We start from the raw sequence: 18,089 nt of genomic DNA, 5'->3' as shown, positions 1-18,089 counted from the left end.
GGAGGTTTTAGGTGCTTTATCTCTTTAATCCTATAAACAATCTCGCAAGCTCTATGCCACAGAGAAAATCTGAGGCACTAAGTAAAAGAATTTATTAAAGATCACAAGGCTTATTAAAGGCAACATTCAAAGCCAACCTAGTCTGATTCCAAAGTCCATGCTCTGCCTTGCTGTCTGTGCAAGGAGTTTTAAATCATTATGTTTAGGTGCCCATCATTTAAGTGATGCTTTAAAATGGCTAAATTTCAAAGATTCTCCAACCTGAGACTTGTAGAATATTTAAAAAATCCAAGTGACTTCCAAGGGCATCGCAACCTTGCAAACATATGGTCATTTGGTTCTCAGTTATACCCTGACATCTAGTGTCCACACAGTGTATAGCAGTTACAAAGTGTACAGGCCAGAGACAGCCTAAAAACAACTGGTGGAAACAAGTTTAAAACATGACACTGAAACTTTTTATTCTGTGGGGTGTGTGTGTATGCATGTCCATATGTGTGTTTGCATATATATGTATGTGTATGTGTGCATATGTAGGTATGCATGTATATTTATAGGTTAGTGCATCTTCATTAGAGTTATATGATTTAATTAATCACCCACTCTCCGAACCTCTAGTGTTTTCATTCTTAGGTTTGGTTGCAGATTGTCTTTCATGCTTTTTTTCCTGCACCTATTAACTTATATTCTTGTGAATATGAATCTCAGTCCCTCAACTCGCAGGTGCAGTTATATCACCTATCTCTATTTTTTTAAACTTACATTTTATTTAATTGTACTTTAGGTTCTGGGGTACATGTGTAGATCTGGCAGGATTGTTGCATAGGTACACACATGGCAATGTGGTTTGCTGCCTCCATCCCCCCGTCACCTACATCTGACATTTCTCCCCATGTTATCCCTCCCCCACCTCCCCACCCCACTGCTGTCCCTCCCTTGGCCTCCCGCAAAAGACCCCAGTGTGTGATGTTCCCCTCTCTGTGTCCATGTGTTCTCATTGTTCAACACCCACCTATGAGTGAGAACATGCAGTGTTTGATTTTCTGTTCTTGTGTCGGTTTTCTGAGAATGATGGTTTCCAGCTTCATCCATGTCCCTGCAAAGGACACGAACTCATCGTTTCTTGTGGCTTCATGATATTCCATGGTGTATATGTGCTACATTTTTTTTGTCCAGTCTATAATTGATGGGCATTTGGGTCGGTTCCAGGTCTTTGTTTGTCCAAACATGCAGTTTCCTCTAAGTCATTGGTTATCCATATTTATGTTGTAAACCTCAAAAATCTGAGATATGTCTCGGTTAATTTAGAAAGTTTATTTTGCCAAGGTCGAGGACATGTACCTGTGACAGCCTCAGGAGGTCCTGACCGCATGTGCCCAAGGTGGTCAGAACACAGTTTGATTTCATGCATTTTAGGGAGACGTGAGATATCAATCAAGATATGTATGAGATGAACGTTGGTTCATTCAGGAAAGGCAGGCATTGGAAGCGGGGAAGGGGCTTCCAGGTCATAGGTAGATAAGAGACAGAGGGTTGTATTCCTTTGAGTTTCTGATTAGCCCCTCCAAAGGAGGTAATCAGATATGCATTTATCTCAGTGAGCAGAGGGGTGACTTTAAACAGAATGGGGGGCAGGTTTACCTGAAGCAGTTCCAAGCTTGGCTTTTCCCTTTAGCTTAGTGATTTTGGGGGTCCAGGATATATTCCTTTTACAATGTCGTATTTTAGGACCAGCCTCTCCATGCAGCTTCTGTGTTAAGCTTGAGGCTGGGACTCTGGCACAGCACAGATACGCTCATCTTCCTAGAAGAACAAAGGCAATCACTCTCAGAGGTGAGAAGCTCACCACCAGGCTTCTCTCCGTGGACACTGGACCTGAGCCTTCTCAATCCCCTAGACTCCTTTTACAGAAATATACCCCTACTCCAAACTAGAAGTTTTTCTTGAACCCCTTGATCACTTACAGAGCGTTCTGGTGATTCTTTAACCCCAGATCAAAAGCATGAGTGATAAAGAACTGTTTTCTCTTCCCTCAAGCACCCAGTTACCTTAATATTTATGCCTTGCCATGACGTTATCAGATACAATTACGTTCCATTCTTCCAGTGTAAGGAAAAAAGGGAAATAAAAGATTTCCATTTCTATGTTAAAATAATAGCATTTGCTGGGAACCGTGGCTCACACCTGTAGTCCCAACTTCTCGGGAGGCTGAGGTGGGAGGTTTGCTTGAGCCCAGGAGTTTGAGGCTACAGTGAGCTATGACTGTGCCTCCTGTCACTGCACTCCAGCCTGAGTGACAGAGTGAGACCCTGTCTCTAAAAGGAAAAAAACAACTAACAAAAACCATAATAGCATTTGTTCATGGTCTGTGACAGAACCATGGTATATTAGTGTGTTTTCACACTGCTGATAAAGACATACCCGAAACTGGGTAATTTATAAAGAAAAAGAGGTTTAATGGCCTCTCAGTTCCATGTGGCTGAGGAGGCCTCACAATCATGGTGGAAGTTGACCTGCACATCTTAACATGGTCACAGACAAAGAGAGAATGAGAACCAAGCAAAAGGGCTTTCCCTTTATAAAGCCATCAGCTCTCATGAGACTTACTAGCATGAGAACAGATCGATCAGGGAAACCGCCCCCATGATTCAATTTTGTCCCACCAGGTCCTTCCCACAACATATGGGAATTATGGGAGCTACAATTCAAGATAAGATTTGGGGTGGGGACACAGCCAAACCATATCACGTGGCCTAAACATGTGTCGTGTGTCAGGTACTCTGCAAGTTCTGTCTCTGTCTGTGCTCCCCCCACACTCATGCCATGTCTCTCCATCCCAAGGCAACTGGGAGATTTGCCTAAAGCCTGAAGAGTTGGCCAGATTGTCTGGTGTTGAGTGGTCCCCCTAACAATTAGTAACTGTGTAAAATTGGGCAAAAGGGGTTGTAATTTTTCCTCCATAGAATTGCCGTGACCAGCGGATTGATCAGTCCCTAAAACACTTAAAAGAGCAACTGGCACAAAGGCACTCTGAATGCACGTTAGCCAACACTTTTCATTAGTATCTGACTCTAAATCCATTCTTTCAATTAGACCCTTTGCTACTCTCATTTTTCTGTAATTACAAGAGTGGAACCAATTATTTGCTATTTTGGAAACGGACTTACTTTCTGCACTCCTTGTTTTCTGTCTTAACTGTCTGTGATGAATCTGATAAATTTTTTTTTTAAATTTCAAGAATCTATGACCTGTTACCTGTGATGTAAAGACCAGGTGACTCATTTATACAAGGTGTTCAAGTTCATCTATGGCATGGGTTCTTTCTCTCTGTCTGACTTCATACCCCCAACACTTCACTCTTGCTCCATCCAGGTGGAAATGAGCCAATACCTGGGCAGAGTGTGCACTCAGCCCCCCAGGCCTTTGCCCACACCATTCCCTGTGCCTGGTGTGCTTCATTCGCTCCTTTCTGAAGAAGCTCATTTCATATTCCCCAGCAGTCCCATTCTTTTATTGTTTTGAAGACTTTTTAAGAGACATTTTAAGTTCCCAGTGAAGGAAAATAAAGAGGAAGATACAGAGATTTCCTGCATACCTCCTGCCGCCACACCTGCATAGCCTTCTTCGTCATCAACATCTCCCACCTGAGTGATGCCTTTGTTAGAGCAGATGAATCTCCACTGACATGTCATTATCACCCAAAGTCCCTAGTTTTTTGCATCATTCTTCATGTTGCACATTCTACGGGTTTGGGCAGATGTATAATGAGCGACATGCATCCACTCTTACAGTATCATACACAGTAGTTCACTGCTCTAAAAATCCTCTGTGCTCAGTATATTAATCCTTCCTTCTCCCCAATGCCTGGCAACCACTGATCTTTTTACTGTTTTCATAGTTTTGCCATAGTCCATGTTATTTTGGCAGAAGAAATAGCTGTATCTGTGTATCTTTCCCAATATTTTGCAAATCCCTTAAAGGCAGAGACTGGTTCACTGTTATAACTAGTACTCACTTTCCCTCTTCCTAAGCCATTGCCTAGGATAGGGATTTTTTACACAGAATATGTCAAAGTGCTGTTTATAGTACTAAATGATATTGAAGCAACTGTTTTTCAAACCAATGCAAACAATAATGAGCACACTATTATTTGTTTTGCTGGGTTTCTGTTCTAGTCTCAATTTATTGCCTGTGTACCAGCCATGATACTAGCTTTGGGGCTACAGAGATTCATACGACACAAACTCTTCTCTCCAGAGTTAACAACAGATGCACAAAAAGATCATAGTATGGCAATAGGATGTATCACACTGCGTGTTTGTGGAAGGGAGGCTTGGAATTTGTTAGACAACGTCTAACTTGCTGTAGGCTGTGGGAAGGGTCTCCTAGAGAGAGGGAAATTTGTTCAGTCTCTCAAGATGCGAAGAATGTGTCCTGTTAAGGAAGAGATCCATTATTTCCTTGCTGCAATCATAAGCTTCATTCAAAAGCATCACATCTTAATGCTTCCTGCAGTCTTTAAGTAGTGTCTGGGTTTACTTCATGATCACATTCAATAGTGATTGCACTGACTTAACTTCTACCAAGATGACATGGAGGATTCAAACTTTTTAAAGAAAATAATAATCCAGTTCTTTTTTTTTTTTGTTTGGTATATATGCAAATTGAATAACATGTCAGACGACTACTTCTTGAGAGCCATGGTACAGACGTACAGACAGACATGGGAGGTTATTGTTTTTGTCTAGTCACGAGTTCTTAAAAGGGAGGGAGAGAGGCAGAGAGAGAGAGAGAGAGAGAGAGAGAAGGAAGGAAGGAAAGAAGAGATAAGAGATTGAGAGAGAGAATGGCTTATCTAAGAAAAACTAGGAAAAAGATCGTCTTTGGCTCCTCACCATCTGATTATGAAGATCACAGTGATTCTGGGAGCTTTCCTGTGGTCTGAATGCCACAAAGGACAGTTTATCCGAATAGAACTCAAGCTTGGCAGTATTTTTCTGAGGAAAGTAGAAATCTGCCTTCCCCAGGTGTAACATCATCTTATATCATGACTCTTCTATGATTTATGACTGTAGAGTATTAAGTTTACTTTGAATCTTGCCATTGTAGAGTTGAGGAAAGTGACCTCCAATAGGGGAAGAGCTTGTTTAAGTTCCAGAGTTGTCCAAGGTCTCACAGCTGGTAAATGGCAATGTCGGAATCGAAAATCAGGCTTTCCTAGCTCTAAAGCTCTCTTTTACTCTGTAAATATTGTGCATAAGATGGAGAAATGCTTTAATATTTACAAGTGGGGATGATTATACGTACTTTGATAAAAGGACGACAAGTGTTTTGTTTGTGTAGTGCAGTTTTAACACTATCCAGAGGTCAAACTTTGCCAGGGCACAATCCCTGATGAACTTGACCTTTAAATACCAGACACCAGCTCAGGGGTTCCCAGGCCACCCATATTCTGAACAACTGGCAACAAATTGTGGGTTTCCTTAACCTTTCAGGTTCAATAATTTGTTAGAATGACTCACAGAACTTAGGAAAGCATCATACATACAATTGCATTTTTATTATAAAAGATACAAGTAACATCCAATTAAAAAGGCGATCCATAGGATGAGGTCTGAGGAGTCTCACACATAAACCTTCTGTGTCCTCGGGACTAACCACCCTCCGGACACACCAGTCTATATGTACATCACCAGAGACACTCACCTAAGCCTCAGAATTCACGGTTTTTATTGGGGGTTCATTGTGACCAAAATCAATCCCCAGGCTACTCTTTCCCAGAAATCAGGCTGGTATTACTTGACTGAACGTCTTAACTCTCTCCTCACATGGTTGGTCTTTCTGACATGGCCATCCTCTATCCTGAATTAACTTATTAACATAAAGTGTTTAGGGATTCATCATGAGTCCCTGGTTAGCATAAACTATCAAGACCCCACATATAACAAAGACACTCTTACCATTTGAGAAATTCTAAGAATTTAGAGAGTATCTCTTAGGAATTAGGAATGAAAAAAAAGCCAAATTCTTTATTATACAATTAGACATTTGGATGACTTGTAAACATAGATTCTTATACTATAATTTTCTTTCTTTTTTCTTGTAGGGCATAACTTGAGTGTTTATCCTAATTTTGATGTTCCAGTGACAAGTCCTACAATAATGAATCTAAAAGAGAAAGAAGATAACTGTATGGTAAATGGCAATTTATCTTTTAGGGAAGACCTTGGCTTGTCTACCATAAAACCATCCCAAGTGGATTCTGATGAAGAAATTATCAGGTGTCCAGAGCTGGCTGAGAATGCAGCCACACAAAATCATACGGATGTGTGCTCTGACTCTCAGGTGTATATGACAATTGGTGAATTTCAAAGCAAAGCAGGTGTGCCTGAAGATGAATGTTGGACTAGTCAAACATCTGATGCTGGGACATATCCCATGGCAGATGTGGACACTTCTAGAAGGAGTCCAGGCCCAGAGGATGGACAGGCCCCAGTGCTGACCTACATTGATATAAAATCTAGCAATAAGAACCCCTTCAGAGCTGAACCTCCGGTGGCCTTCAGTGCTCAGCACGAGAGTAGAAGCTCTAGAGACAAGCATGGATTAGACAGGACTGGGCTAAGCAAAGTGGTAGCAGGTGGAAGCCACCAAAACGCCATCTCGTCAGACAAAACAACTCTCCATGAATTAAGTACTCTTGGAAAGGGAGCAGACCAAGAGGGGAAGATGGTGCTGCTCGGCTTGAAGCTCATCCCCTCTGAGCCCTGTGACCCACTAAGTTCTACCCTGAGGGAGCCCTTAGATGTTAGGTCCTCCCTAAAGGACTCTCACACAGAAGAGCAGGAGGAACTCTCTGTGCTCTCCGGGGTCATCAAGAGATCTTCATCCATCATATCTGATTCAGGCATCGAGAGTGAGCCAAGCTCTGTCGCCTGGTCAGAGGCCCGAAGCAGGGCCCTGGAGTTGCCCAGTGATCGGGAAGTCTTGCACCCATTTGTTCGAAGACATGCCCTCCACCGGAACTCCCTAGAGGGTGGACACACAGAAAGTAACACGAGTCTGCCAAGTGGCATCCAGGCTTCTCTTACCTCTATTAGCTCTTTACCTTTTGAGGAGGATGAGCGGGAGTTGGCACTCACTAAGTTAACCAAGTCCGTATCTGCTCCCCACATCAGCAGCCCAGAGGAGGCTGCTGAGGATATAGACACCAAGCAGCAAGACAGAGGTTTTACTGAACCTTCAGATATGCGCAGCAGGAGCCAAGGTTCCCCTGGACCTTGCTCTCAACTTTGTGGTGACTCTGGAACACAGGATGCGGGAGTGGACCATCCCCTGGTGGAGATAGTTTTAGATGCTGACAACGAGCAGAGCCCAGGATACATAGACATCCCCAAAGGGAAAGGGAAGCAGTTTGATGCTCAAGGAGACTGTCTTCTTGATGGCAGGACTGAGAACGCTCCAGGTATTGAAACCAAAGGTCTTAATTTAAAAATACCACGTGTCATAGCACTTGAAACCCCCAGGACCAGATCTCTTCATAGAGCACTAATGGAAACTCCAAAGGGCAAGCCTAAAGACTTGAAGGTGGGTCAGATGGCTCTTTCTAACAGTGGCATCTCAGAGGCTGAGGGTATCTCCCAGCATAAGGTGCCGGAATTGAGCTATACATCAGCCGCTGATGCCATCAACTTGAACTCAACAGGCCAGCGAAGCCAAAGTGGTTCACCTTGCGTTATGGATAACACAGCATTTGATAGAGGAGTGAATGCCTTCCCGGAGGTTAAACATAAAGCAGGCACTGTGTGCCCCACTGTGACCCATTCCGTTCATTCCCAGGATTTGAAAAACCAAGAGCTGAAGGCAGGCACTTCCATCGTGGGGTCCCACCTGACCTCTGCAGAGACCTTCACTCTGGACAGCCTGAAGGCTGTGGAGGTTGTTAACTTATCTGTATCTTGCACTGCCACGTGTCTCCCTTTCTCCTCTGTGCCCAAGGAGACCCCTGCCAGGGCTGGATTCTCCTCCAAACAGACCCTGTTTCCCATCACTCATCAGCCTTTGGGATCCTTTGGAGTTGTTTCTACCCATTCCAGCACGCTGGATGAGGAAGTCCGGGAAAGGATGTTTAGGTAAGCTGGCTGATGGGCTTACCTTTCCCACAACAGTCTTTTAGATTTTTCTACTTATTTCTCCATTTCATGCATACTATTTCAAAATTTAGATATGTGTCATTATCTGATTTAAATAAGGTAATATATATCATAGTATAGATAATATGTCATATATATTTAATTCATATCATATGAATTAAGAATGCAGGATACTGTAAGGAAGTAAAAATGATCAATAGGTCTACCTCCAAATGTAACCACCATGTATATTCTGCATTTTTTCTATGTGAATCTATAGCTATTTATGCTTTTTATATGAAAATAAGATCATTCTGCACAAATGCAATTGTAAATGTTTAAGTTAATAACATCTTACAAATATCTTTTTATGTTTATAAGTCTATGTTTGCATCATAAAATCATTTTAATGATTATATAATATTCTCTTACATGGATATACCATGATTTATTAACCAAATCCTTTACAAAAGAACCTTAAAACTCGTTCGATTTTTTTTTTTTTAATGGAGTCTCACTCTGTCACCAGGCTGGAGTGCAGTTGCACAATTTCAGCCCACTGCATCCTCTGCCTCCAGGGTTCAAGCGATTCTCCTGCCTCAGCCTCCTGAGTAGCTGGGACTACAGGTGCGTGCCACCACGCTCAGCTAATTTTTGTATTTTTAGTAGAGACGGGATTTCACCATGTTGGCCAGGATGGTCTAGATCTCCTGACCTGGTGATCTGCCCGCCTCTGCCTCCCAAAGGTGTGAGCCACCGCACCCAGCCAATTTTGTTCAATTTTTATTATGAATATCATAACTCTTTTATGAATAACATTGTTTCTCTACCTTTGCACATTTTGAAAGGGGAATTCTTTAAGAGCCTTTGGGGAACACAGTTCTTCATCAGATTTGACCCCTAAGCACCCTTTACCATTGTGTGACTTTTAAGTTTACCTTTGCAATGCCAGAATTCATTTCTTCATCCTCGTGTAGAGTTTGCGTTCATATTGCTCCCCCATCTATAAACTATCTGATTAGGTATATAATAGAGTCATTTTATCAAAACATGCCACTTATTTACCCTTTTGCAAAATGCTAAAGAGATACTTACTAGTGGTGTCTCCAAAAGAAATTGCCACAGGCAGGCAAACATTAGGTCCTTTGTTTGTTAAAGAATATCAAATACCTATCATATGGTACTTGTTGTTAATTCAACGAGTACATAGTAGACATAGCAGTTGCTGTCCAATGCCTGCCTGGCCAGGGATTCCCTGGCTTTTATTGTACCTGCAGTCTAATGGAGAGACAGACACATGAGAGAAGGAAATGAGGGCAGTGACTGGGTAAATGTGATGTTTCATGTGTGTGTGGTGGAGCCAGAAAGAAAAGCACCTAATTTGACTGGGGGAAGTGTGAATAGGGATGGTGTTCAAGCAAAGCTTCCTAGAGAAGCTGACACCTGCTCTGAGAAGAAAATGTAAGATACAATGAGGATGAAGTTGAGGCTAATAACAGATAATAACAGAGATACTAAATGTCAAAGTTGAGATTCTGACCTTGGCAGTCTGACTCCTGAGTCCAGTCCCTTAAGCATCGTCTTGCCAGGTAACAAAAGTACGTCACAGCCAAATGAGAAAGGCATCTCAGGCATACGGGCCCTCATGCACCAAGGGATTGAAGTAAGCGAAGTCATGTAGTTCATGCAGGAAATTATAAGAAATGTGATCTTTGTGGAGGCCGGGCGTGGCAAGGAGTGATACTGGAGAAGCAGGGGAAGGCCAAGCCATGGTGGGCCTGGGTGTCAATCAAGTCAAGAAGCTTTCACTGTTTAAAGATTGCATGGGGCCTTGGAGCTGGATAGAATCTTTGGTGTCTTGTCACTCTGCCTGCTGTCCAATACAGGAGTCACATAAGAATCTGGAGGCTTTGGTTTTCATAGAGTGCTTTCCTGCCTTCTTGTTCAGAGAGAGCAAAGCTTCAGTCACTGGCCTCTTCCCTGGGGTCTCAGGTCAGCGTTTGACACTCAGCAGGCACTTAGCCTGTGGGTGCTCAGCCCTCCTACATACCAGCCCAGCTCATTTCCTGTTCAACATGAAATACACAAATACACAGCTTGGCTTGTGATTAACTCGTGTATTCTCCAGTTTTTATCAGGCCAAAGAAAAATTTAAAAAAGAACTGAAGATTGAAGGATTTCTATACAGCGACCTAACTGTACTAGCTTCTGATATACCATATTTCCCACCAGAGGAAGAAGAAGAAAATTTGGAAGATGGAATTCACCTGGTTGTCTGTGTCCATGGTCTGGATGGTGAGTTCTAAAGCCAGTTTTCTCTTCACAATTCTGTAATATATACAATTGATGTATTTATGCATTTAAATTAATAAATGAGGTATTCATTCAACAAAATGTTCAATTAGCAACTGTGGAATGACAGTAATTATGAAGAGTCTAAGGAAATGGCATGGCCTTGCTCTTAAAAAAAAATCTCAGACCGGGCACTGTGGCTCATGCCTGTAATCCCAGAACTTTGGGAGGCTGAGGTGGGCGGATCACGGGGTCAAGAGATTGAGACTATGGTGAAACCCTGTCTCTACCAAAATATACAAAAATTAGCTGGGCATGGTGGCATGCGCCTGTGGTCCCAGCTACTCGGGAGGCTGAGGCAGGAGAATTGCTTGAACCCGGGAGGCGGAGGTTACAGTGAACCGAGATCAAGCTACTGCACTCCAGCCTGGTGCCTGACATCAGATCAAGACTCTGTCTCAAAAAAAAAAAAAAAAAAGAAAAAGAAAATATCTCTCTGTCACAAAAGATCTGTTAAGTTAATAAAATATGTTAATGAATGAATATAGTGAAGGAGTGAATGGAATGAATCACTACATAAATAAATGGTACAAAGGATTAATAGAATGAGTGTACAAAGTAAAAAAAGAAATGGAGTGAATTAATGGATGAAATGAATGTATTATGGGAATTAATATATTAATGAAATGCATGAATATAGTAATTTGAATGCGTGAATTCATGTAATTCATGAGTCCACACAATGGTCTGAATAAAGGAAGAAATGGAGAGGAATGGATATATGTATTCATTTTGAGGAACTCAGGTTAGTGGCCCAAACTATGTTGCCACCTGCTTTTATTTGCCTCCCACATATAGGATGCCGTTTATATACCAGGGACTTTACTAGGTTCTGGGACTTGCAGGAACAAAAAAAACCTTTCTCACTCACGAGCTCAATGTCATGCGCGACCAGTCTGTGCCTCTCACATACATGACACTAAAGTAAAATGAGATAAAGCTCTAAATATCTTTGTTAAAATAAGAAATCTGATCAGGCTATAGGCAATTTTTTTCCATCATGCATGTGAAAGATGAGGAATGTTATAAAGACAGAGCAGCTTCACCCATTTTGTACCATCAGAAAATGGAGCCATGGATTATGTTATCAGCTGGGCAACAAGTCATGAAAACCACAACGGATACCAAGCACAGAGTGCTTTGGAAGATCCCTTCTCTAGTTCAAGGTGCATATGTCTAAACTCTGCAGAATTTTCAGGTTCCACTTGTTCAAATTCAATTTCCAAGGGCTTATTTGTGTTAACAGAGAGCTGAGCACACTGATAACAGTTATTAATATTCACACAGCTCTTCATGTTGTACAAAAAACTCAAGATTTTTATTCTTATAAATGTTCTCAGTTTATTAATAACATCTTATTAAATCATATCTTCTGAGAAAATTTTAGATGCAGAAAGTTCCCTTTCCCTCAGTAGCTGAAGGAGAGAGGGCCATTTCCACCCCTTACTGAACACTTTATGCTGAATAGAAACACTTGCATAGAACAGAACACTGAATAGAAACACTTTTTTTTTTTTTCTTTTGCTGAGGCAGGCCCTGGCATATCATTAGGGAACTTTTAAACAATAGAAACAGTGGGACCAAAGAGCCTAAGTTTACTGACAAAAATGAGAGGGAATGAATAAAAATTAACTTCATAACACAAAATGCACAGATTTCCTTAAAAAAAAAAAGACCAGCCAGGCACGGTGGCTCAAGCCTGTAATCCCAGTGCTTTGGGAGGCCAAGGCAGGCAGATCACTAGGTCAGGAGATCGAGACCATCCTGGCTAACATGGTGAAACCTGGTCTCTACTAAAAATACAGAAACTTAGCTGGATGTGGTGGCAGGCACCTGTAGTCCCAGCTACTCGGGAGGATGAGGCAAGAGAATCATTTGAACCCAGGAGGGTGGAGGTTGCAGTGAGCTGAGATCACACCACTGCACTCCAGCCTGGGCAACAGAGTGAGACTCTGTCTCAAAAAAAATAAATATATAAATAAATAACCATTTTGTGACTGTGACCCTGCAAGTTTGGGCATGTGCTCTGACAGGCCACTGACATGGGTGGCATTTGGGCATATCTGAGTCATCCTTAAGAATTAGGGTTAACCCCAAACACCTAGAGTTCCCCCAATTCCATGTGGCACTTTCACCCTCCTTTGAATCATTGGGTAGTTTCATAAAGAATGATACTTTCACTCACAGTTTAACAACTATTTTGGAGCTATGACCTGTGGGGTATATTTATATGGCATAGCAGGTAATTTATATATCCAAATAACCAGCTTCTGACTTTCAACTCTACAGGGAACTTTTAAGAAATAGGACAAAAATGTATTAAGATATAATTGAACCCCTGTGACCAGCATTAAATTTATGCCTCACTATACTTGCATATAAACTTTATTCTGTTGTAGTAAATTCATGTTTTCACATGATTTTTTGTTGTGGGAATGCATTTCCTGTGTTCTTTTCGCCTTGACAGCAGTACATTCTTAACCCTTCATTCCCCTTCCCTGATGGCCACTGCTGTGCCTCCATGGAGCTAGCTCTGCCATGACTCTTGTTCCCAAGAGAGTCCTATTCTATTTAGATAACTGGGCTGGTAGGGGTCACATTGTGCCTCATCAGCCATTAGAAGGAACCACTTGCAAAATGGAATTTGCTGTGGAAGAAGGGGAGGTGGTGCACGTCCCACTGTTCCTGTATGCAGGGTGTTCACAAGCCACATGCTTACGGATCAGAGATAACTCCATTGAGGTGGAGCCGCTAGAAAGGACCAAACTGTGCATGTGTGGGGCCGAGGGTTGGCAGGAAAGCTGGGGTTTCTAGTTGTTTTCGTTGTTTTTATTATCTGCTTAACCAAAAATGACAAAACCCTGTAGAAACGGGGGAAGAGGGAGAGAGAAAGAAATCCCTTGTGTGTCAACTTTTTATATGACTAATTACAGGACTGGGGTGGGGGTAATCTGTCATTTTTAGGGAACAGTGCAGACCTCCGGCTGGTAAAGACCTTCATAGAACTGGGGCTCCCTGGAGGAAAACTGGACTTCCTAATGTCTGAAAAGAATCAGGTATGATGATAAAAATATCAGAACTGGAAGAACCCTGGATGCATGCTTCTATGAGCCTTCTAAATGTGCCATGATGATTTATGGACACACACAGATAAGAGGAGAAAAGCAATGCTGGCCAGGCACTTAGATGGGTTGGAAAGAAAAGACTTACTGTTTTATTTTGGGAAGATGAGGAAAGGGTAAGAAATGAGAACATGTGAATCAGTTGACTGGAGCCTTTGCCCTCACAAGGCATTAGCGTGGGTGGCAAGTGAAAGCATCGATTATTTGGGTAATGACTCACTTCCCCACTGTTGGCACTCAATTCTGCTGCCTTTACTTGGGCACCTGCTCTCTGCAAAGTTGTGCACCATGCGGTGCACAGAGGTACGGATGTGAGGGAGAGAGAAGAGAATGATGTTTTGGAGCATCTGAGTACTCTGTACCTGTTTCCTCATTTCATCTTCATGGCAGTTCTATTACATGTTGATAACCACCATCTCCTCACAGGAGAGGGAATGGAGTTTCTGGCAGTTAGGCAGGGTCCATGTCAGTCTGTCCTAGAGAAGAAGATAGCGTATGTGATCTCCAGGAAGATAATTCCTGTGTACACCTAACTTTAATACGTGAACAAATCTGACCCAGTCCTAAGAGAGGATAGGCCAGGCACAGTGGCTCGCACCTATAATCCCAGCACTTTGGGAAGTCAAGGCAGGCAAATATCTTTAGCTCAGGAGTTCAAAACCAGCCTGGGCAACAAAGTGAGACCCTTTCTCTACCAAAAAGAAAGAAAAAACAAAAAACCAATACAAAAATTCGCTTGATTTTATGGTACATGCCTATATTCCCAGCTACTTGGGAGGCTGAGGTGGGAGGATAACCTGAGCCCAAGGAGGTCAAGGCTGCAGTGAACTGTGATTGCACCCCTACACTTCAGCTTGGGTGAAAGAGCAAGACCCTGTCTCAAAAAAAAAAAAGAAAGAAAGAAAGAAAAAGAAGAGAGGATGGCCAAGGCATTCAGAGGAGGGAGCAGGGAAGTGCGTGAATAGCACTTGCTAACTTTGTGTTTGTGATTTGTGCTAGTGAGGTTTTCTTTTCAGGGAAGATAAGAATTGTTAGCAAGGGAGATCTGGTCAGGAAATAATCCTTCCTTCCGGGTGTGCACATCCACCAGTTTTGTGACGTGGCTTCATGGCTGCTGGGTTCAACCTGGAAACCTCAGGTCTTTAGAGCTGGGCCTTTACATAGTTCACTTCATTGCAGGCGTTGCCCACTTGGTACTGATTATGTTCCACTATGATTATTGTTACTACTTTTTGAAAGTTGTCTCGTCAGCAGATCCACTTGCAATACATATTAATACACTTGTAAATGCCTTGGTTGGGGGGTTCCTGATATTGCTTTTTCAACCTACTGTGATTTCCAAAGCATAGCTCATCATGGTAAACTGAGGCCTTATAATTATAGCCATTTGTTTAAATAATGCATAGGTTGAATTAATATTTTGTAGATGAGGGAATAGGCTCTGGAAAGTCAGAGAAAAAAAGCATCTCTCTTAAATAATTTTACCCAGTTTTTAACATGGCGTTAAGGAGGTGGCAACAAAATTCCCCTTTCATAAATAAGGACACTGAGGTTTACATGGGAAACGACAGGTGCATCCCATAAGCAGAAAAGCATGTGGTTGTTTCTTACTCCAGGAAGTCTAAGAGCTTTAGCAGTATGCTTCATTCTCTCCTGCCTCAAAGCTCATTGGATGGCAGGTGACAGAGACTCCCGAAGGCCTTCTCTTCACTACTCCTATCCCCCAACATGCACTCCTTTCTTCACCTGATGGATATTTGTGAGACATTCTGTTCACTTTTCCTAGCTCTTGGCAGCCTCTGATGTTATAGGACAGCTCCACATATGAGGAACTTTGTAAACATTTTTGGATATTGGTCCCAAATCTATTTCTCTGTGACTCCAATTCATTGTTCTAAAAGTTAGTCCTTGAGGTATATGAACCAACCTGATACATCTTCCTTGTTCCTGCCCTTCAAATATTCAAGGACATGTGTGCGTTCCACCCCTTCCTGGATTCCTCCTGGATCCTTCAACCATCCATCCTAAGACGTGGGTGGCTTTACGATCCTTCCCGAAGCTGACTGCCCTCCGGCCTTGGCCTTGTTGCATCCTCTGAAGGCTGTGCTGCAGAAAGGGCAGAGCCTTTCAAGTCAGGCCTGCTTGGTGTGAATCCTGGGTCATGTGAGGTGAACAGGTGGCCTCCCCTCCCAGAGCCTCTTTCCTCCTCTGTGTAGTGGGGGTGGCAATCCCAGCGGCATGCTGAGATGCTGGGCAGCATGGTGGTGTGGCAGCTGGCACCACATGCTTGCTATTTCACTGTTAGCCATCCCGCCAGCTGAGCAGTCCTCAGCATCTCCACGTTTCCTCCTTAGACCCCCAGTCTGTGGGCCTTTTGTCCTGAAGTCACATCTCATCCTGTAGCCCTAACATCAGAGATAGGCACACCCCCAGCAGGCACCACGGTGTTTAATAGAAGACAGGCTGTGCTCAGAACCCAGCCTTCGCCACAGCTGTACCCAGCGGCCTGTTCCTCTCTCTTCTTCCAGATGGACACATTTGCAGATTTTGATACCATGACGGATCGGTTATTGGATGAAATCATTCAACACATTCAGTTGTACAACCTCTCCATATCCCGAATTAGGTAAAAGGAAGCCACAGGTAGTTAATGCTGGGGGAAGAGGGGGGACATTTTTGAGTGTTTGCTGTATAAAAGTGTGATGTGATGCCTTCTGTATACCGCTGAGCTAAGCTAACTTTTGACTTTTAATAAATTATTTTTAAAGCAGAAGTAAGTACCAGGTCTGTTGTACACATTCGTATGTCATCATTTATGTCAGGGAGAATAGAAATTTTGTAGCTCTGTAGAAAGAGTATTGGACTTTAAACAAAAATTCCTAGGTTTGAATTCTCGTTCTAACACTCACAAATTTGAATCTTGTTTCTACCATGTACCTGATATATAACCTTTTGCAACGTTTCTAAATCTCTAAGCTGCTGTTTTCTTATCTATTAAGTGGAACTAGCACTGAGATGACGTGTGAAAAAGCGGAATGAGTTGCCCGCCCCAAAGGGCGGCTTTCAGTCAGGGCTACTTTTATTCGCACACTGTACCAAATATTTCAGTGACTACAGTGCTGGTAAGCAGCTTGCATTTTTTGTGCATTCAAATAGGTAGACGTAGTGCTAATCCCTTGATATTCATTATGCCATTTTGTCTTCATATAAAAAATATTACTTCTTTATTCCACAAATGAAGCCTATAGAGGTTAGGTTTAAAAAAAAAGAGTAAAAGAACACAAGCCAGGTAAGGCAGTTTCATAGGCTGACACTGATTTCTTTTCTTGGCTGGTTTTCTGCTCATGATGAGTAGAAGTGGGGAGGTATAGCCTCTCATACAATAGGCTCTCAATAAATAAGTATTTAACTTGAGAGTAATGATGCATTGAATCGTGGGCCCGTGAGTAGCAGTACAGCTGGAGCAGAGCCTGCAGGAGGGGGTCTAACAGCATGGGCTGTGAGCCCGTGGTTCGATATACACAGCGGGTGAAGGAGAGGATGAATGGCATGTGAGGCCATCCAAAGTCAGGCTGTAAATGACCTCCAAAGCAGAATAAGGACTTGAGACTTGATCCTATGAATGATCAGGAAATCTTAATGCTGAGAGGTGCCTTTCAGGAAGGACCTTCCCTTCCCCCAGGTGGAATAAGAGCAGGCTGCTCTAACAGCATGAAGCTGGTTGAAATGCTCACACTTCTCCCCTGACCGGGCATAAAGCTCCCATTCACAAAGACCCCATCTCAGGCTTCTCTCAGCCAGCGTTTGGAAACCTGATGAGGATGAGCTGGCGGTCCCCGTTCTCTTTGCCAGTTCCCCTAAATGCAGTGGGAGGTGGAGGACGCTGGCTCCTGATGCTTCCAGCACTGCACTCTCGGGCAGCAGCATTCACTGTCACACTCACGGGTCCCCTTTCTGTCTCTCCACAGCTTCATTGGCCATTCTCTTGGCAACATCATCATCCGATCGGTCCTCACACGGCCTCGGTTCCGGTATTACCTCAACAAACTCCACACGTTCCTGTCACTCTCTGGGCCTCACCTGGGAACGCTGTACAACAGCAGCACCCTGGTTAGTACAGGTAAGGCTCTTCCAGGACGCATCATTCCTCAGAATTAACCCCGGACCTCCGGGATGTGAAAACGGGGACAGAACAGCAGCACCCTGGTTAGTATAGGTAAAGCTCCTCCAGGACACATCATTCCTCAGAATTAACCCCAGACCTCCGGGATGTGAAAACGGGGACAGAACAGCAGCACCCTGGTTAGTACAGGTAAAGCTCCTCCAGGACACATCATTCCTCAGAATTAACCCCGGACCTCCGGGATGTGAAAACAGGGACAGAACAGCAGCACCCTGGTTAGTACAGGTAAAGCTCCTCCAGGACGCATCATTCCTCAGAATTAACCCCGGACCTCCGGGATGTGAAAACAGGGACAGAAGT

General features: G+C 43.1%; 1 protein-coding gene across 2 annotated transcripts in view; it reads left to right on the top strand.

Moving 5' to 3' along the window:
* FAM135B (family with sequence similarity 135 member B) overlaps nt 1–18,089 on the top strand; it is a 347,663-nt gene that overhangs the window by 313,575 nt on the left and 15,999 nt on the right. For both annotated transcript variants that reach the window (XM_064384625.1, XM_012461173.3), the window contains exons 13-17: nt 6,107–8,132; nt 10,261–10,427; nt 13,449–13,540; nt 16,135–16,232; nt 17,575–17,726. In XM_064384625.1, coding sequence (XP_064240695.1) covers nt 6,107–8,132; nt 10,261–10,427; nt 13,449–13,540; nt 16,135–16,232; nt 17,575–17,726 — 2,535 coding nt within the window. The remainder of the gene's footprint in view (nt 1–6,106; nt 8,133–10,260; nt 10,428–13,448; nt 13,541–16,134; nt 16,233–17,574; nt 17,727–18,089) is intronic.

Source organism: Aotus nancymaae, unplaced genomic scaffold (assembly GCF_030222135.1).
Source record: "Aotus nancymaae isolate 86718 unplaced genomic scaffold, 86718_ANA_hifiasm-v0.15.2.pri h1tg000036l, whole genome shotgun sequence".
NCBI classification, from domain to species: domain Eukaryota; kingdom Metazoa; phylum Chordata; class Mammalia; order Primates; family Aotidae; genus Aotus; species Aotus nancymaae.
The sequence above is the reverse complement of the archived record's forward strand: the minus strand, read 5'-3'. Positions and strand labels throughout refer to the sequence as shown.